The sequence below is a fragment of the Carcharhinus amblyrhynchos genome, chromosome 3 (assembly GCF_965287045.1).
Source record: "Carcharhinus amblyrhynchos chromosome 3, sCarAmb.v2.hapA, whole genome shotgun sequence".
NCBI classification, from domain to species: Eukaryota; Metazoa; Chordata; class Chondrichthyes; order Carcharhiniformes; family Carcharhinidae; genus Carcharhinus; species Carcharhinus amblyrhynchos.
The window spans coordinates 8,223,797-8,243,140 of NC_137326.1; the positions used below are offsets into that span (position 1 = coordinate 8,223,797).

Consider the following 19,344-nt stretch of genomic DNA (forward strand, 5'->3'; position numbering starts at 1 on the left):
CGTGGAAGTCAATGCAGACAGATCAGTCATGATCTTATTGAATGGTGGAGCAGTCTCCAAGGGCTGAATGGCCTACCTTTGTTCCCATTTCTTATTTTGTACATCGCAGTTGATTTTTTATTAGTTTCTGTTATTAAGACGGCGTTAGCCCTATGGAATGGAACACATTGGCATTTTGGGTGTCTCATAGCAGATTTAAACACTCTTCAGATTTGACAAAATATGTACTAGATGTCAAGCAAAGCTCCAGATATCCTGTTGTCACAACCCCCTCTCTCCAAGCTCCTGCACAGTAAATGTTCCTCCTGCAGCTTTTTAATGGTGCCTCCGGATGAGATTCTCCAATCAAGTGTCAGATTACAATGCTGTTGTGTTTCTTTCCCGTTGGAAATGCGGTTGAGATTGCATTGCATATTTCACCCAGCACCCTGACAGCCGACAGAATGAGACTTTCATTCCTTTCAATTAGAACTTGGGCTGCTGCTGAGAGGCACATCTGCTAAATGGCTGTGCCAAGTAGCTCCCCCTCCTCTCCATCTGCACCTACTGTTAATGAATGATCTAAAAGCAATTTTTACTCGTAGTGGGAAAATATTTCCAAGTTCGTGCAAGCTGAATATTGTGAATGCAAGAGCTGTAATTGGGGTAATGGTAATCATGCCTTGTCGTGCCATTGGAGTTAAGGAAATGTGCTTAAACTGAGTGTGACAAGTTGGCTGTCCAGTCAAGCTGTGGTAGCGTGGAAAGGATTGCTGCATTTAAGCCTCTAACTAGCATTGCACTTGATACAGATTTGATTTATTTATGACTTGATCTATCAAATTTACTGGCTATTCTCATTCACTTGTTTGTTTTCAGGTTCAACCATCTGTAGCCAAGCTTATTTTAGTTAATTTCCATTGGAAAACGTCCGATATTTCAGAACGGTAAGGAAGCTTACTTTGTATGTACAGCTTGGTATGTTTGCACAGTCACCTGATTCTGTCTCAATATAATCCCCTTTTTTCTTTTTGCTGAGAACACAACTTTAAATAAATGATCTGACCACAATCTGTTTATATTGACATCTCTGAAAATGCTTTTACATATATAGTCAGTGGAGTATACTATTTATTATCTGTAGCAAGTTCAACTTGAGTGACTAAATTTCTAATCTCATTTATCTTTAACATTTTTTGCCTTGAGCTGTTTGTTTTTTTTTGTTAACCTTACACGCAGTTATTACTAACCAAGGGAAGAACTTAGTCAAGTCAAGGCGCATTGTGAAGGACAAAACTTAATTCGGTGAATCAACATGTGGGGCTGGTAGATTGTTGGAGGAAGGAGAAACAGGGATGTAGAGAGCATTATAGTTAAAGTTCTGAGAAAGTAAGTTGGGATGGGATGTGTGGGTCAAAGACATGATCTCCTCTTGATCTCAGCCCCTGCCAGTTCCCTCCTTTTACACAAAGGCCATTTCAGCCTTTGATTGCCTCTTAACCTGATTAAACTTCACAGGCTGCTTCTGACTTGAATTTTGACTGCCCAAGGAGATGTTTGGTTTGTTGCAGGTAACAGGCATGTAACCATTTGGCTGAAGTTATCCTTCAGCGGTCACTTTAGAACCATGCGAATATTATTAGTTTTTGTGTCTACCAACTGCACTCAGTTTTTAAGAGCAGTGATCTAGGTGGTCTGATTCGGAGGGCTTGTTTGAAATTTGATCTGTTATCCTCTGACAGCTTGTTTTGCTTTTTGTTGTAAAAACAGGCCAAGTTAGCATCTATAACGAGAAGCTGAGTCTTATCTCTGTGAGAATTACATTAGTCCTTGGATATGTCATTGAATGGAATTGCTGAGTGATTAAAGGTCACACGTGGTCTATTGTGGGCAACATATTTGAGAAGTTCGTAGTCCTTGTTATCTGCTTGCAAGTTGCAGGGTCGATCTGGCTCTAGGAGGGCTACATAGAATTATGTAGCATGTGTGTTCTGATGTTCATTTTCAACAGACACTTGATCTGACTGGTTTGTACCTTTGTTTTGCTTCACATAAGCCTCCTCCTACTATGCTTCATCTAATTACCTATTAGCATATCCTTCTATTTCTTCATCCTTGTGTTTTTATACCTTAAACACATTTGGAGTCATCGATTCATTACCTCACTGAAAGAGGCCCTTTGTCCCATGAAGTCCATGCCAGCATTCTGTCGACCATAACCTGTCCCATTCCTCCATACTATCCCTGTTGCTCTGCAACCTTATTTTGCTGTAGTGCCCATAACGGTTTGAAAGGAAATTGTTCTTCATCTCTGATGCCCACCAGCTTTGTAGGTATCAAGTTCCAGGCCATTATCTCTGCAAAAATATTGTTTTCATTCAAGCATCCACCCCCCCCCTCCACACACACACACACACACACACACACCTGTTGCCAAATGCTTTAAGTGTATGCCTCTAGTCCTAGTCCCCAGTTGTTCATAATCCGGAACACCCCTGTACAATTTCTCTTCAATCTCCTTTTATTCCACAGTGAAAAATCCAGCTTTTCCAAACTAACGTTGTGACCCTCATCCCTGGAACCATTCTGGTAAATCTCTGCACCCTTCAAGGATCCTCATACTCTTCCTAAGGTGTGGTGACCAGAACTGGACACAACGTTCTGATTGTGCACTGCCAGAATTTTATAGAAGTTCAGCATAACTTTTCCTGCTTTTACATTCAGTACCTTTTATTTATGAAGCCCAAGATCCCACGTGCTTTCCGAATGGCTCGGTCAATATGTCCTTCAAAGGTTTATGCACATGTGCTCCCAGGACCCTCTTTTCCTGCATAGACTTTAGAACTGTGCCATTAGAACTGCGGCACAGTAGCACAGTGGTTAGCACTGCTGCTTCACAGTTCCAGGGTCCCAGGTTCGATTCCTGGCTCGGGTCATTGTGTAGGGTTTGCAGTCTCCTCGTGCCTGCGTGGGTTTCCTCCAGGTACTCCGGTTTCCTCCCGCAGTCCAAAGATGTGCAGGTTAGGTTGATTGGCCATGCTAAGAAATTGCCCCGTAGTGTCCAGGGATGCGTAGGTTAGAGGGATTATTGGGTATAATATGTAGGGATGTGGGGGTAGGGCCTGGGTGGGATTGTGTTTGGCGCAGACTCGATGGGCCGAAGGGCCTCCTTCTGCAGTGTAGAGTTCTATGATTCTATTTAGTCTATATTGCCTCTCCCTGTCCCTTAATGCAAAAGTGCACAAACTCTCAATTTTCAGCATTAAATTGCATCCGCTACTTGTCTGACCACCGTCTGTGTCATTCTACAGACAAGAGTGCCTAAGTTTGGTATCATCACGTTTTGAGATGTTACTCTGTATTCCAATATGCAAATAATTTATATATATTTTAATAAGTGATATTAGCACTGACACTTGGGGAACACCACTGTCTACCATCCCCAGTGTAAAAAAATGCGCATTTAACATGATGTGCACTTCTCTGCCCCAAAACCATTTTTTAATCCAACGTGACTGAGTTTCCAATGTTCACTTTTATTAACAGCCTTTTCTGTGGTTATGCTAGTTACTTCATTTACTTCACGTTCTAACAACTCTCCAGGTAAATAGTTAATTAAACGGATGTGAATTTGGCAAAGCAACCACTTGAATGTTATCCTCTTTCTTTCAGGCACAAATCTAACCCGACTCAGCTTCTGGTGGAAGCCAGAGTTCAGCCAAAAACAGCAAAAAATGTAAGTGCTTGGAGTGCGCAACTGGATTTAGTTTTCAACCAGTTTCAAGAAACGGAAAACACTGTTGGTGTAAAATGGTGTTGGTGCTCAATGCAGCTTGTGTATTTCATTTGTTTCCCAGACGTTTATCCATTCTTCTCATCATTGTGGTGTATGCCTGCAGTCAGTTCGGAAAGAGAATTTGCTGTCCTTGCCCTGCCACCATCCATTCTGCCGCAGTTGCTGGGAACAGCATAGCACTGTACTGGTGAAAGATGGAATCGGAGTGGGTGAGTCGAGGACTCAATGTTGCAATAAAGATAACGTTTATGGGAGTCATTATTCCTCATGTCAGCTGGCAACTTTTAGATGCTGCAGCAGTTTTTCTCTTTATAGTTCAAATGAGTTTCTGTCCAAAATGCCTTTTTAAATTTAGCAACAGCATGTGTCTTTGGAAATTTCATCTGCCCCCAGTACATAGCCAGCTAGTCAAGGCATTCCTTTTGGCAGCAGAGTGGCAGAACTTGGGTTCATGCCTAAGATTCCCCAAGTATCTGACCTTGTTTATATCATTGGGGCGAGATGGCAATTAGGAACAATTGTTCTTTTGTGCCTTAGACAAGGGTAGTTATCCTGGGCCCTTATTCCATTTGTTACTGGCTGACTCTATCTCTAATACTGGCAGGGACCTTCGTGTTTATTTTGATTTTGACTTGCTTTGGAGGTGAAGGATAAAAATATTTTCATCCCCTCCGATCTATCCCAAAGACTGACCAAGTGATATGTTCTTAAGCAGTTATTAAGGAGGCTGTTTATTGAGAAATGCGATGATAGCCTGGTTATCAATAAGCAGTAACTTAAAGATCCCCATCTATTCTAATTGAAAACAAAAAAGTGTAAAAATTATCCTTACAACCATCACCAGTATACTGAAAATTATTTCAGCCAGATTCTCACCCTGAGGAATGGAAGACAACAGGGTTCTTTGCCTGATGGTATCTAAGAGATGAGTTACAATGACAGTCTCCCATTTCAGCTTGAAAAAGTAAAAATGGATGGAGGTGAATGAGGTGTTGTCAGTCTGTAGTTTAATAATAGGATGAGGTTAGCTCCTGTGGCGGGTTTCAGATTCCAGTCATGCACCTGGAAGTTGTGGAGTAGAAAAGTAATGCCACCTTTGTCAGATAAAGTTGAGGCGGGACTGTGCATTCCAGAAAGTGGTTGAATGGGCTTAGACCAGTTGTTTACCTCTCCTCGAGAATGTGCCCAAGCAAGACTCTGAAAGTTACTCCTCATAAGTACTCCCAAACCTGGAGAGGTGTAGAAGGCTGACCAGCAAGGCATTGATTGAGTGACGAAGCAATGAATTCACTGAATACAGTACTTCCCCTTTAGAAATGATTGATTTGCTATTATAACACAGTATTTTCAGATTGAAGAGGAAATTAATGCTTAAAACACAAATTGGAAGAATAATAGTTTACTATTTTGAGTTGGAGGTTCTGTTGGAAACATTGAAGGGAAACTAACTGGAACGGAGAAGTTTGAACTTTTTACTACTGATTATTAAAAGATCAGCATTCTACTGTTCCCAAATGCTCACTGAGGAGGTGAATAAAAAGTTGTTGGAATAAACACTATGATTTGTATATTGTGAGCACTAAACTAGCTTAAAATTAGATATTGCATCTTTTTCTTTAAAGCTTCTGTGTTGTGTTCCTTCCTGTGTTTTTAATGCTTTATTTTATCGTGATTGTAGTCGTCAATGACTGTAGCAAATTGGATATAAAGCAGTCCAGTATGGAAAGAGATCCTTGCTGTGTTCAAGTGAATGGCTAATCTTTAGTGACACAGTAAATCCTGTCAAATGACTATATTCAGAGCTGTCAGGAGACATTTTATAGACCAGCGTTTGCTTTAGTGGTTTCTTAATATTGGCTTCCTAAAAATCAGCATGTTCCTATTACAAGGTTCTCTCTCCAAATATTTTTTTGACCAGCATGAACCATGTGGCTACTTGATGCACTCTCTTGGATTAAAAACATTTAGTTGTCAAAGTTTTACACTATCTAAACTGTGTTGTATGTTGTTTGGTAAAAAGCTTTGAAAACTGATCTGTTTCCATATGAATTGAATTACATTGATGTGTGCCCCTGATTGCAGCAGCTAGACAGAGTGTTGTTGTGAACTGCTAGCTGCATACAAGTTATCTGGAAATTAATTGCTCTGAAATGGTTACCGTTAGTCTCCCTTTGATCGAGTGTTGTAATATGCAGGCTGTGGCTGCTTTTGGCCGTTTTGATTTCTTTTGCTTCTTGATTATTGCTTATGCTGTCTGCCTGTGGTCAATGCTTTCCACATGGGCTAAAATTTGTGCTCACTAGGGTTGCTTCTAAGTCATTTTGCTTGACAATTGTGGCTGAGAGTGAGTGAGATGTTATTTTTGGCACAATAGCCTGACTGTATTTGAACCCTGATTAAAGTATTCACATCTCTCTCCCCCGCCACTTGCCCTAACCACCTCGAATATTTTGAACGCGATAATCCTGCACTATTAACCATGGGCAGCAGAAACCCAAAATGTCCACTTCATTTTGTAATGACTATTGGAAAGTTATTTTGATACTTTTTGAATCCTTTGGTCCTTTTTCTCTTGAAGATGCTGATTCTTGGCTGGGCTATAGGCCCACATACGTTGAATGCTCTCTGGACTCTTGTCCAAGTGGCTATAATTTGTGATGCTTGACCATGTATTCCATTAGGACGTAAACCATGATGAGCAGTGCAACTGAGCGCTGCTCCAACATCCACTGAGACACTCTTCCATCAGCAGCTGAAATCTGATAACTTAGCCAATGAACAGAACGACATCACTGTTATTACTCTATTAGCTAGGCCCCAAGGAACTTGTGTATATTTTCATTTAGGTAAATTGGGAAGCAAGAATGCCCCCCTTCTGCTTTACTTCTAACATCTAATAGGGCTAAAGAACATCCTCTCAGCCATTAATGTTGTGAACTGAGCAGAACAATACCGTGTCATTAAATTTCATGTCTCCCTTGGTCCCTGTGAGAAGTACTTGACATTTCATGGAGTAGAATTGGAGCTGGGAGTACATGAGTATTTGGGCATGCTGTGGCCATCAGCGCTGATTCCTAGGCGAAATTGCGGCACATAGAGGTTTACAGCATGGAAACAGGCACTTCGGCCCAACTTGTCCATGCCACCTTTTTTTAAACCTCTAAGCTAATCCCAATTACCTACATTTGGCCCATATCCCTCTATACCCATCTTACCCATGTAACTTTTGAAAAGACAAAATTGTACTCGCCTCTACAATTATCTCTGGCAGCTTGTTCCAGACGCTCAGCACCTTCTGTGTGAAAAATTGCCTCTCTAGACACTTCTGTATCTCTCACCTTAAACCTATGCCCTCTAGTTTAGACTCCCCTACCTTTGGGAAAAGATATTGACTAGATGATCTGTGCCCCTCATTATTTTGTAGACCTGTATAAGATCACATGTCAGCCTCCTATGCTCCAGAGAAAGAAGTCCAGTCTATCCAGTCTCTCCTTATAACTGAAACCATCAAGTCCTGGTAGCAAACTGGTAAATCTTTTCTGCACTGTTTCTAGTTTAATATCCTTTCTACAATAGGGTGACCAGAACTGTACACAGTATTCCAAGTGTCTTGTACAACTTCAACAAGATGCCTCAACTCCTGTATTCAGTGTTCTGACCGATGAAACCAAGCATGCTGAATGCCTTTTTCACCATTCTGTCCACCTGTGACTCCACTTTCAACAAACTATGAACATGTACTCCTAAATATTTGTTCTATAACTCTCTGCAATGCCCTACCATTAACTGAGTAAGTCCTGCCCTGGTTCAATCTATCAAAATGCATCACCTTGCATTTATCTAAATTATACTCCCATCTGCCGTTCGTCAGCCTGCTGGCCCAATTGATCAAGATCCCATTGCAGTTCGAGATAACCTTCCTCGTGTCCACTATTCCTCCAATCTTGGTGTTTTCTGCAACTTGTTAACCATGCCTCCTATATTTTCATCCAAATCATTAATATAAATGACCAGCATTGTCCCCTGAGGCACACCATTGGTCACAGGCTTCCAGTTTGAAAAACAACCCTCTGCAACCACCCTCTAGCTTCTGTCATCCAGCCAATTTTGAATCCATTTAGCTACCTCACCCTGGATCACGTGAGATTTAATCTTATGCAAAAACCTACCATGCAGTATCTTGTCAAAGGCCTTGCTAAAATCCATGTAGACAACATCAACCACACTGCTGTCATCTACCTTCTTGGTTACCCCTTCAAAAAACTTAATGAAATTTGTGAGGCATGATTTTTCACTCAAAGCTGTATGTAGTTCCATTAAGGGTCTGTTAATTCAAACATGGTGGTAAGATTGTTGTGTGGTGAGTGTTGCAAGTGGACTGTGTGCAAAGATTTATTTTTCAGAACCTGATCCTGTTTTAAAATATTGTCAGATTTTGTTTGAAGGCTTGATGGTAACCAGTCTGTGTACCTTGCTAGGCATATCCTGTATGGCACAAGATTGCTTGCTCCGAACTCCTGAGGATTTTGCTTTTCCTTTGATTTCTAACGAAGAACTGAGAGAGAAATATAGGCGCTACCTCTTCAGAGATTATATAGAGGTGGGTGATCTTAAACATGTTTTAAACATTTGATGGAATGGGGATGTAATAATTGACAAGGTATGTATGTGTTAAAAGTTTGTTGACGTGAAACAGGAGAAGGTGACTATCTTCGTTATCATAGAATCCCTACAGTACGGAAGGAGGCTATTCAGCTCATTGAGTCTGTACTGACCACAATCCCACCCATGCCCTATTTCTGTAACCCCATGCGTTTAGCCTGCTAATTCCCCTGACACCAGGGTCAATTCAGCATGGCCAATCTACCTAATCCGCACATGTTTGGAGTGTGGGAGGAAACCCACGCAGACGTGAGCTATCATTAATTATAAATTCAACTTGAATCAAAAATGCGCTGACGATAGTGAATCAAAAGTAAAAATTTTTCTTTTCTTGGACTCCCAGCTTGTCTGAGGGCAAAGATGTGACTCTACTGTCTTGGCTAATCTCAGTGCCCTTGGTCCTGAGTGGGAGGTTCGATTACCTGAGGTTCCCACTCTTGGAGGCTGTCCATTGAACAATGGTGGTAAGCATCAGTAGAAGTTAGGCAAGAATAAATTAAGCTTGGTGCTGATGCCACCCAGTTGCCATTGTAAGTACACTATAGAAGCTCTGGACTAAATAGTCAAGGGGCATATGTTGAAATGTACAGTGACAGGAGCTGATCTCTTGTAGAGGGACATTGTGGAATGAGTGGAAATCACATCAGTAATTCAGGTAAATATATTTACATATGATTTTAGAACTAAGATGGTATTTCTCCTGCATTAATTATTTTTCCGTGTCCACTTGTCCAAATGGTACAAATCTGATGAGCAATAATATGAAATATCTTGGTTTACCTTCTGTAATATTTCAGTGCACTTGGAACTGTCACGGAAAACTAGTTATTTCCTCAGCAGGAATTGACTGTACTTGATTCTGTGCCTCTAATTGGTGACAATCGCATATTGCATTGCTGGCTACTGCACTGAGATCTGAGATGAAAGTGATATTGAACCTGCAAATTAACTCATGTATTTGTCAGAGACCAGAAATAGAAGAGCTCTCAGGAGTGTGACCTAAGCAATTTCAGCGAGTAAAAGAGTGGAGTATTTTCCTCCCACTCTCGGTTAGCTAGCTTCACACTGAATCTCTACTTGAAAATGAGCTAAGGAACTGAACCCTGAAGAATAAAATCCGCTTCAGCTGAGGGATTTGTTTTACCACAAAGGTACATTGAGGCAGTGAGAAAGCAAAGCCTTTAAGTTTGACTGGAACATGCTAGAGTGCACGCTGATTCTTTTTTAATCAAGCTTGAACAATTGCCATTCTCTTGAGCTTGTCCTAAAGTAGCACTCTGTTTGCTTTCTCCACTGCCCAACTCCCCTCTTCCCTTCCACACTCCTCTCCAAACCATCCAAGGGTGAGAATAGCAACATTGGAAAGTTGGTAGGCTGCGAGTAGTTGCTCCCAGAATAAGTGAAGCTTTGGCACTGTGTAGGCATAGATACAAAGTGGAGTTGAATTGCAGATGATCTCAGGCCCATATTGTGAGCACTGTTTTCTCATTATATCCTTCAGTTCTTCCCAGAGGTTTTTCTGAAGTACAGACATTATGGTAGAAAACACACAAAGACCAAGTAATTTCAGCACTGACTCATAGCTAAGAATGGGTTATGCAATCACTTGCACCCTTGTTGACAATTTAAAGATTCTGCTGCCCTGCTTCCTCCTTGATTGTTATGTTTCTTTCTGTTTTAATTCCCCCTCCCTCTTTTGCAGTATGCTTTGATAGTTAAAAGAACCACTTCTGTGAATGTTACCCGCAAAACTCTTGTAGGCGATATTCATTCTAGTTTGACTATTGTTAGCTGTAATAACTTGTGTTCACCAGTTCAAAGAGAAACAACAGACTTATTTACAGGCCAAGACTGTACAAAGACTTGCAGCCTCATGGCTGCAGCCAGCTCCTGAGATGGTTCTGGAACAAAATCCTCTGATTACTGGGGAGAACCCCCAACCTGGTCCTTGATTTCCTGGCTCATGTGACCCTTAAAGGGAACAGTTACCTCATTTAGTTAATTGAGAGGTGGTGATTATATATAAGTTAATGAGAAGGTTTAATAGAATGGCCCTGCAGCATAAAATAACTCTTCAAGGAACCAGCTTCACTGAAATTGAGGAAGGATTTGATTGTGGTAGCATTAGCAAGAGTTGGCTGCATTGTTTTTTCAGTTGTTGGCCAATTCAGTGTTAACAGAAGTTTGAAGATTGTATTGCTCACCCATCAAGCTTTATAATACCGTTAAAGAGCAGATTTTTAATTTTTATTTTAAATTACTAAATAGTTGTTGAATGAATTGTATTGTTAATGCGTTATGACTAATAGAGGATAAGCTAGCTTACTGAGTGAGGACTTCAAATGTACAACCCTTAAATTAGCATGAAGCAGGAACTGCATGATTCAGCGCTGAATGTTGAACATCATTTGGTTATGACTGCCACTTTTGCATTGTCCACTAGACAATAGTATTTGATGTCAGAGGGACATCAAAACAGGGACAGAAATGGCTTTGATTCATGCGTGTAATCAGAGGGGGCCATAGTCTTGTGAGGGCACTTTTTACTCATTGTTTCCTCATTCCATATTTAAAAATGTCTTTCTGGCCCTTTCACCAGGTTTTTTTTTAAAAAAAAATCTTACTCTGCCCTTAAAGTTACAAAGCCAATGCTCAGAGTGGACCTAACAAACCCTAATCCGTTCTTTGCTTGTCCCAAAAACCAAATTCAAATTGAAAGCAATTCATGGTTCCCACAAAAGAGACAAACAAGATTCAAGTTGGCAAGAGAAGGTATCTTGGGCTTGATCTAAGCCAAAAGGCCAAGATCATTGTTTGACCCCTGCCAAGTAAGTATTTTAAGCTGATGGGTTAGGTTAATCAGGCTGATTAACCTAACCAACCAGGGGGCGGCATGGTAGCACAGTCGTTAGCACTGCTTCTTCACAGCTCCATGGCCCTGGATTTGATTCCCGGCTCGGGTCACTGTCTGTGTGGAGTTTGCACATTCTCCTCGTGTCTGCGTGGGTTTCCTCTGGATACTCCGCTTTCCTCCCACAGTCCAAAGATGTGCAGGTTAGGTTGATTGGCCATGCTAAGAAATTGCCCCTTAGTGACCAGGGTTAGAGGGATTATTGGGTATAATGTATAGGGATATAGGGGTAGGTAGGTTAGGGGGATTATTGGGTATAATGTATAGGGATATAGGGGTAGGTCCTGGGTGGGATTGTGTTTGGTGCAGACTCGATGGGCTGAAGGGCCTCTTTCTGCAATGTAGGGTTGTATGGTTCTGATGTCGGAAACCCATCAATTGCAAGCTACCAAAATTTGGAAAAGCAATCAGATTGCTCAGTTTCTTTCAAAATTCTTGATTGAGAAGCGGAAAATTGCTGGCAATCTTTCCCAATTTCATTTGCTTTCCGCATTTTCTCAGCCAATAAACTAATAGATGCAAATTTTAGTACAGTTAATCGCTTAAACATTTAAGCAATAGTAGTTTGCAGAGAGAAAATAATATTGCATGGAGTTGGTTAGCAATCGACCTTGTTCCCTGCTTTTATTTGTGATAAAACAGCATGCTATGTCTGGGAACATGGATTTTTCGGCCCAGATGTCCAGTTGATCTATAGCTATCAGTATGTCTTGTAAAACCTCATTAATACAGCTGTTTATCGATGTGTTTTTGTGAGAAAACTGCTTTATGCTGGCATGCTTTTGTTGTATCTGTCGGTGCTTGGTATAAGTGAATTAAAAATTACCAAATAGCTTTGCAAAACTTAAGTTGCAGCGATTACAGAAAATCTGTATAAAATCGGTGCTTGAAAGTGATTAGTGTACTAGATATAACACAACTGATGCATTTTAAAATTTCAAATAATTAGAGTTACAGAATTTAATTCTAAATCAAAATCAAAGATGGTTACATACTGTGAAAGAAAGTGACTTTTCCTGAACCCCTCAAGCTCAACTGCACTAATTTAATGCACAAGGCAGAACGTTTTAATACTTATGTTTTTCTTTCCATTTTGTATTTAGAAAATTGACCTAATAATTTTAATTTTGAGGAAGGTGGATGGTCCCACACCAGCAGTTGTTCAACCTTGACGCCAGATGTTTTTTCTCCCTTGTAAATTGAATGTGATGCTCAGACCAAGTCACGTGATGAGCTCGTGTCCCAGAATTTGGCGTAAAACCAGATTAGGTTGACATACTCCGATTGTTTGGCAAATGCCCATAACTAAACTGCAAGTTAATCGTAAATGATAATCAGAATTAAACTTTTCTGCAAGTAATGTTATAGGGGTTTGATAAACGCAATCTATTCTGGCATGGTCAAGTATTGAGAATGGCTACACGAACATTTTTCAGTTTGGGCAGAGCTGCCAGTGTATTAAGTGAAACTACACGTTCTGAATCTGGCTGGTGAACAGCCTTATGTTCCTTGAGCTTTGACTTTGGGAGTTTTTGTGTTTGCAAGAGAGCGATATGATGGCCAAACTCATACTTTTCTCTTGGATTCCACTGCTATAACTGAAGTAGAGGTTGAAGATTTATCTAGAGTCAGGGAGTTTTGCCAATGTGCGGTGCAAAATTTGTTTCTTTGGCAACTGGGACTTGCTGATGACAAAATGATTGCTGCATGGAAAGACCTTTTGAAATGTTCAAAAGATGTGCCAAGGTGGTAATACAAGTTTGTATTTTCTTCCCTTCAGTGGACTCAGCTGGATCTGGTGTGGATCAATTTTGTCAAAAAAGCACAACTTGTACCACTGTCCCTTTCCTATGTTGAAAATGCAAGAGGCTGTTGTGAAATCTGAAAGGCAAATCTTTCTCTCTTTGCTAACTGTTGCTTTGGTTGTTCTTAAAATAGAGCCACTATCAGTTGCAGCTGTGTCCTGGTGCTGACTGTCCCATGGTAATTCAGGTACAAGAACCCAAGGCTCGACGTGTGCAATGCAGCCGCTGTAATGAGGTCTTCTGGTATGTGTCTGACGTTGAAGTTAAATCCTGTTGAACAAAGATTAGTGCCCCCCTCAAGGCACTATTGCTTCATTGGTTGTTGAAAATCTCAATGCATGACTTAGAGTAACAGTGAATTTTCCTGGTGTTTTTGGTACAATTGCTCCCCAGATGAATAGTGCCAAGAAAAATGATTCAATTTATTGCTGGCTGTTGGATGTCTTTTGTACGTGTCCGCATAAGCCACTGCACTTCAAATGTTATTTACTTGATGTGAATCACTTTGCGATGTTTGAATAAGGTGTAATACAAATGTAATGCACTCAGTCTCTTAACTATGTTTAGCAATAATTAATTTCACACGAGGAAACCTATCACTATTCAAAGTTCCCCTGTATATTTATTTTTGATGCTTATGTGATACCTCTAGTGAATATTCTCCAAAACTCCATGTATAGAGCTGTGGTTTACCTTAATGAGTTCTGCAAACCTTTCAGTGCTCTGAATAAGTTGCCATAGATCAGTTTTGTACATCCGTAGACCCAGTTGTGGTGTTAGCAGAAGGTTGAGGGGAGACCTGAGACAATAAAAGGGTTTCATAGGGGAGACATGGAGAAGATGTATCGCCTTGCAGGGGAGAGTGGAACTAGGGACCATAGGTACTAGATAGTCACCAATAAATCACATAAGAAATTCAGGTTAAATTTCTTTACTCGAAGTGTGGTTAGAATGTGGACCTCACCAACACAAGGAGATGGATAACACTTGCATTTAAGGGGGTTCTGGATGAGCACAAGGAAGAAAGGAACAGCAGGATGTACTAACATTGTTAGAGGAAGAGGAGTGGTAGGAGGCTCCTGCTAATCATAAAATTCGGCAGGGCTGAATGTTTGTTGCTGTGCTATTAACCTTAGGCAATATCTGCATTCTGCTTTAAGAGAAGTAAGTTAGTTGCCAAAGGTAGTTGCAGAGGCACGTACGATGTTGTCTTTTAAAAAGCATTCAGATAGTTACCTGGGTAAGATGGATATAGAGGGATATGGGCCAAATGTGGGCAATTAGGACTAGCTTCAGGGTTTTAAAAGATGGGCGGCATGGACAAGTTGGGCTAAAGGGCCTGTTTCCATGCTGTAAGTCTCTGTGGCTCTATGAAACAGGAATGAAGCATTGTTCCTCTTAGCATAACAGATGGTGCAATACTAGGAATATGTTGGGCAGAGTTAAAAATAAGTTGTATTGATGTAGTTGTGTGTTGCATCACATCTCAAATCTTTGTGTATAGTGAATTGCAATTATTGTAGGTATACTGCTGTTTTGCACAGTTCAGCTTCTCACACACATGAATAAAACTGGTCTTTTGTTTTAGTGCTGACAGCTGATAGAGGAGGTGTTGAGAATCTCGTCTATGTTAAATGCAAAGGTATCCCAAAACCCACAAGGATACCTTGGAACACTGATTCTTAGTGGTGATATAATGAGGAAAGATATGCAAATCAGTGAGGACAAGTCAAGTCTTGTAATCAATCATACAAAGAACAACCCAGCACGGGAAACAGGCCCTTCGGCCCAATGAGCCTGCGCCGGTCATTAGAACAAAGAACAAAGAAAATTACAGCACAGAAACAGGCCCTTTGGCCCTCCAAGCCTGCACTGACCATGCTGCCCAACTTAACTAAAACCCCCTACCCTTCTGGGGACCACATCCCTCTATTTGCATCCTATCCATGTATTTGTCAAGATGTCCCATAAAAGTCACTATCATATCTGCTTCCACTACCTCCCTCGGCAGCGAGTTCCAGACACCCACCACCTTCTGTGTCAAAAACTTGCCTCATACATCTCCTTTAAACCTTGCCACTGCACCTTAAACTTATGCCCTCCTCAGAATTAACTCTTCCATCCTGGGAAAAAGCTTCTGACTATCCACTCTGTCCACGCCCCTTATAATCTTGTAGACTTCTATCAGGTCGGTCCTCAATCTCTGCCATTCCAGTGAGAACAAATCAAATTTCTCCAACCTCTCCTCATAATTAATGCTCTCCATACCAGGCAACATCCTGGTAAATCTTTTCTGTGCCCTCTCCAAAGCTTTTACATCCTTCTAGCAGTGTGGCGAGCAAAACTGAACACTATATTCCAAGTGCGGTCTAACTAATGCTGTATAAAGTTGCAACATGACTTGGTCATAGAATATTTATTACTTTAAAAGAAAAAGACAATAGTACTTGTAACTACAATAATGACTACACACTCTATTTCATGAAGTTAATTCTATTCCTGTCTATCTGTTGTCTGAAGTCTGAGAAATGTCCCTTGTCTCATTCAGAATCCTACACAATGGGGTGGGATTTTGCACAACCTGCCATGTATTTCATCGAGGTGGCTGCCGTTGGCTGGTGGCAGGATCCTCTCATCCTGCCATTGTCAACAGGGCTTCCCATTGAGTGCACCCCATGCTCCTGTGCAACCCACTCCCTCATACTGTCGCCAGTTAACCCTACAGTGAATTTTATTTTGCCTTTTTGATAGTATTCTATCTCAGTAACCCGCTTGGGCTAGACTTCTGGCATATAGGTGTAAACTGTATTCTCCTCTGTCCATGTCTATAGTTCTAACAGCATTTGTATCTGGCTGCTAAGCTAATTCACATGTCAAAAACCCCATTCACGCAGGTGGACTCATATCAATCTTTATTTTATCCAAATCATATTTTTAATCTTTTATTTTATCCAATTCTTAAATCTTCATTTTCTTTCAAGACCTTTACATTTGGGCAGAGGCATCAAATATATATCCTTTTTGACTAATGCAAAAGGACCTTTACCTTTCCAGGCCAAACACATTGGGACCTTGACTCACCATTACATTTGAGGGACACTTCCGACCAGTGTAGCAGATTATTCGTATTGCGCTGTGGTCTCAGCATGACTCATACCTTTGGTATCTGGAATGGGACTTGAACTGTAGCCTCTGAAGAAGGCAATGCTGAAATTGCCACCATTTTATTGGCAGCAGTTGTCTAAATTTACCTGGAAGCAATACTGTTACTTGAACCCTAAAAACATTTCTTGTCTTGCAGCTTCAAGTGTCGCCAGATGTACCACGCTCCTACTGACTGTACCACTATTAAAAAATGGCTCACCAAATGTGCTGATGACTCTGAGACGGCAAATTACATCAGCGCGCATACGAAAGATGTAAGGAGGTACCAATATAGTGCACCCATGTATTAACTGTAATACTGTTCCAATGATCCAAAGATATTTATTTTCTTAATTCTTGGCAGTTGGCATCACTGGCAAGGCTGGTAATTATTCTTGGTTGCCCTATGAAGGGTAAAGGATGGTTTTTATTTTCAGCTTTTTAAAACTGAGTTCAAATCTTCTGGATTAAGAGGTCAGACATCAGGTTTGCTGGCCCAGGATCATAATCATGACACTACTGTAACAAGTTATGAAATTGATTTCAGTTACGCTGGTCAACAAAAGAAGCAATTGTGGTGAGAGAGTAGAACCAACATAGAACCCAACAGTGCAGAAGGAGACCATTCAGCCTATCTAGTCTGCACCTACTACAATCCTACCCAAGCCCCTATCCCCATAATCCCATGCATTTACCCAAGCTAGTCCCCCTGACACAAAGGGGCAAATTAATATGGCCAATCCACTTACCCGCACGTCTTTGGACTGTGGGAGCACGTGGAGGAAACCCGTGCAGACTCTGCACAGACAGTGACCCAAGCCAGCAATCGAACCCGGGTCCCTGGCCCTGTGAGGCAGCAGTGCCAACCATTGTGCCGCCGTGCCACCCCTCAACATTGAGTCATAAGGGTCATCTGACTCAAAATGTTCTCCATCCACTGACACTGAGATTTTCCAACATTTGCTGTTCTGTTTGATTCCGATGAATAAAAATTTCTTTTATTAAAGAAGCAATTGGTTTGTTTTTATAAAGCTGATCTTTTTCACTGATATTCAGTGGCGAAAGGAAACTGTTGGTCTGCTCCATGTGCTGGTGTTTTAATGCCCTCTAAAGCAGTCATGAAAGTTGTGACTCGGTTGTGAAACAGTCACTATGCCAGAAGGCCATTGCCACTTTCTCGATAATAAATAAAGCCTAGATCATGTATCCCATGTTCAGAGAACAAATGGGAGCTAGGCCATGAATTATTTCTCTACAGGGATGGAGTATTATAACAACCAATGAGCAACAACATTGGATGATTTTTTTCTTATTTTCATTACTGGCCAACATCTGCTCAGAGTTCCAGGAAAACGTGAATCACTTGGTGGGGGGAGAAACTTCATTAGACAATAGAATTTATTTTTAAATGAGGCGATATGCAGTAGTTTTATTAACACTTGCCTCTGCTGCGTTATTCACTTGGTCTTATTCCCAGACAGAAGGTGCTAAGTCATCACATTCTGTCCAGGTGCTTTTTAGGATGCCATGATAGGTAATCATGTGAATGGCATCTCGCTCCATCAGGAAAGTTGCTGCTAATGGCAGTTTTAATATTACATGACCTCAATTGGCGCAACTTAATCAAGTTTGCAGTTAGTTGCAATCTGTTACCACAATTACAAATGCATTTAATAAGAACCTTAATATATATTTTTTTGAAACTGAGTCAAACCTTAATTTTAAACTTAAAAAGCTTCCTTGTTTGGTGGAGGGTGGGAGTGTGGTGGTGTGGGTTTGTTTCTCCTCTGTTTAGTACTGCTACTATCAAGGCAAGTACCTCTTTTGGTACCTTGTACTGGAAAAAAATGGGGAAATCTCTGCACAGGTTTTTGTTGAGGTTTATCACCTCACCACCACCACCCCCCCTCCCTCCCCGTCATTGATACAACCCTTCTTGGTAATTCAAGCTGCTAATATACTCTGGCCCTAGTTCTAGTTTTCAGTGGAAAGTTATTTTCTTGTGTAAGTTGAGCAGTTCTGTCTGAACTTGCCTGTGGTGCATTATTGAACCAAAATGTGTCACAGCCAGTGGAGTACTTTGGAAGTACTGCTGTCATATGGGAGATGTATATGCATGGTAAGATTTTCTTCTCCCAGTTTCCACCAAAATGTTTTAAAATTTCTATTTGCCTTGCTGATGTCAAGTTTTGCACAGCAACATACCAAGCTTGTGTTGTGAAAGTGGGCTAGGGTCATTTTTAAAAAAGAACATACACTTTTCATAACCTCATGACAACTCGAAGCACTTTGCAGCCAATGAGATATTTTTTGAAATATAGTTATTGGAGGAAACACGACAACCAATTTATGCACAGCAAGCTTCCACAATTGCCTAAAGACCAGATGATCTGTTTTAGTTATGTTGGTTGAGGCACAAGTATTTGCCAGGGCACTAGGGTGAGTTCCTCTTCAAAATGATGTCTGTCCTAAAAGATGCACCGCAGGAAGAAAATTTAGGAGATGAGAAGAAATTGTCAGAAAAATATTTGTATCTCTTTTCCCCTGTAATCCATTGCATATTATTTCCATTGGAAACCCATTACAATAATAGCTTTTTGGTTCATGTCAAGCTGCACTAAATTTAACCATACATATACCCACAACAGATTAGCTCCTGATGCAATGCAGCAAATGTTCAGGATCTATCGGAAATAAGCTGTTGGTCAGTGGTGACTAGTGTTTTAATGTTAGTTAGATCTCTTCCACCTTTTGGATGAGCAGACTCACCCCAAGTTTAAATAAGAATCAACAACTTGAAAACCAGACTGTAAGAATGACACTGTTTATCACAGTTATGAGTGCTGCCAATGGTAAAATTCTCCAGTGCAATAGCCTATTTTCTAGAGACAAAATTATTATTCTAATTGCTTATTTGTTTTAATCTTGCAGTGTCCTAAGTGCAATATTTGCATTGAGAAAAATGGAGGGTGCAATCACATGGTGAGACAATTATGCACAATTCATTCATTTTCATAGATCTTCCAATGTGCTGAGGGTTCTGTTTT

The 19,344-nt window shown here is 40.7% G+C and overlaps 1 protein-coding gene across 1 annotated transcript in view; it reads left to right on the plus strand.

Annotated features, from left to right (window-relative positions):
• The window catches only part of arih2 (ariadne homolog 2 (Drosophila)), a 71,008-nt gene that overhangs the window by 27,374 nt on the left and 24,290 nt on the right, over positions 1-19,344 (plus strand). Inside the window, exons 3-9 of the mRNA XM_080218718.1 lie at positions 859-926; positions 3,652-3,715; positions 3,837-3,984; positions 8,254-8,375; positions 13,287-13,396; positions 16,455-16,572; positions 19,229-19,279. Of these exons, the coding sequence (XP_080074844.1) occupies positions 859-926; positions 3,652-3,715; positions 3,837-3,984; positions 8,254-8,375; positions 13,287-13,396; positions 16,455-16,572; positions 19,229-19,279 (681 nt within the window). The remainder of the gene's footprint in view (positions 1-858; positions 927-3,651; positions 3,716-3,836; positions 3,985-8,253; positions 8,376-13,286; positions 13,397-16,454; positions 16,573-19,228; positions 19,280-19,344) is intronic.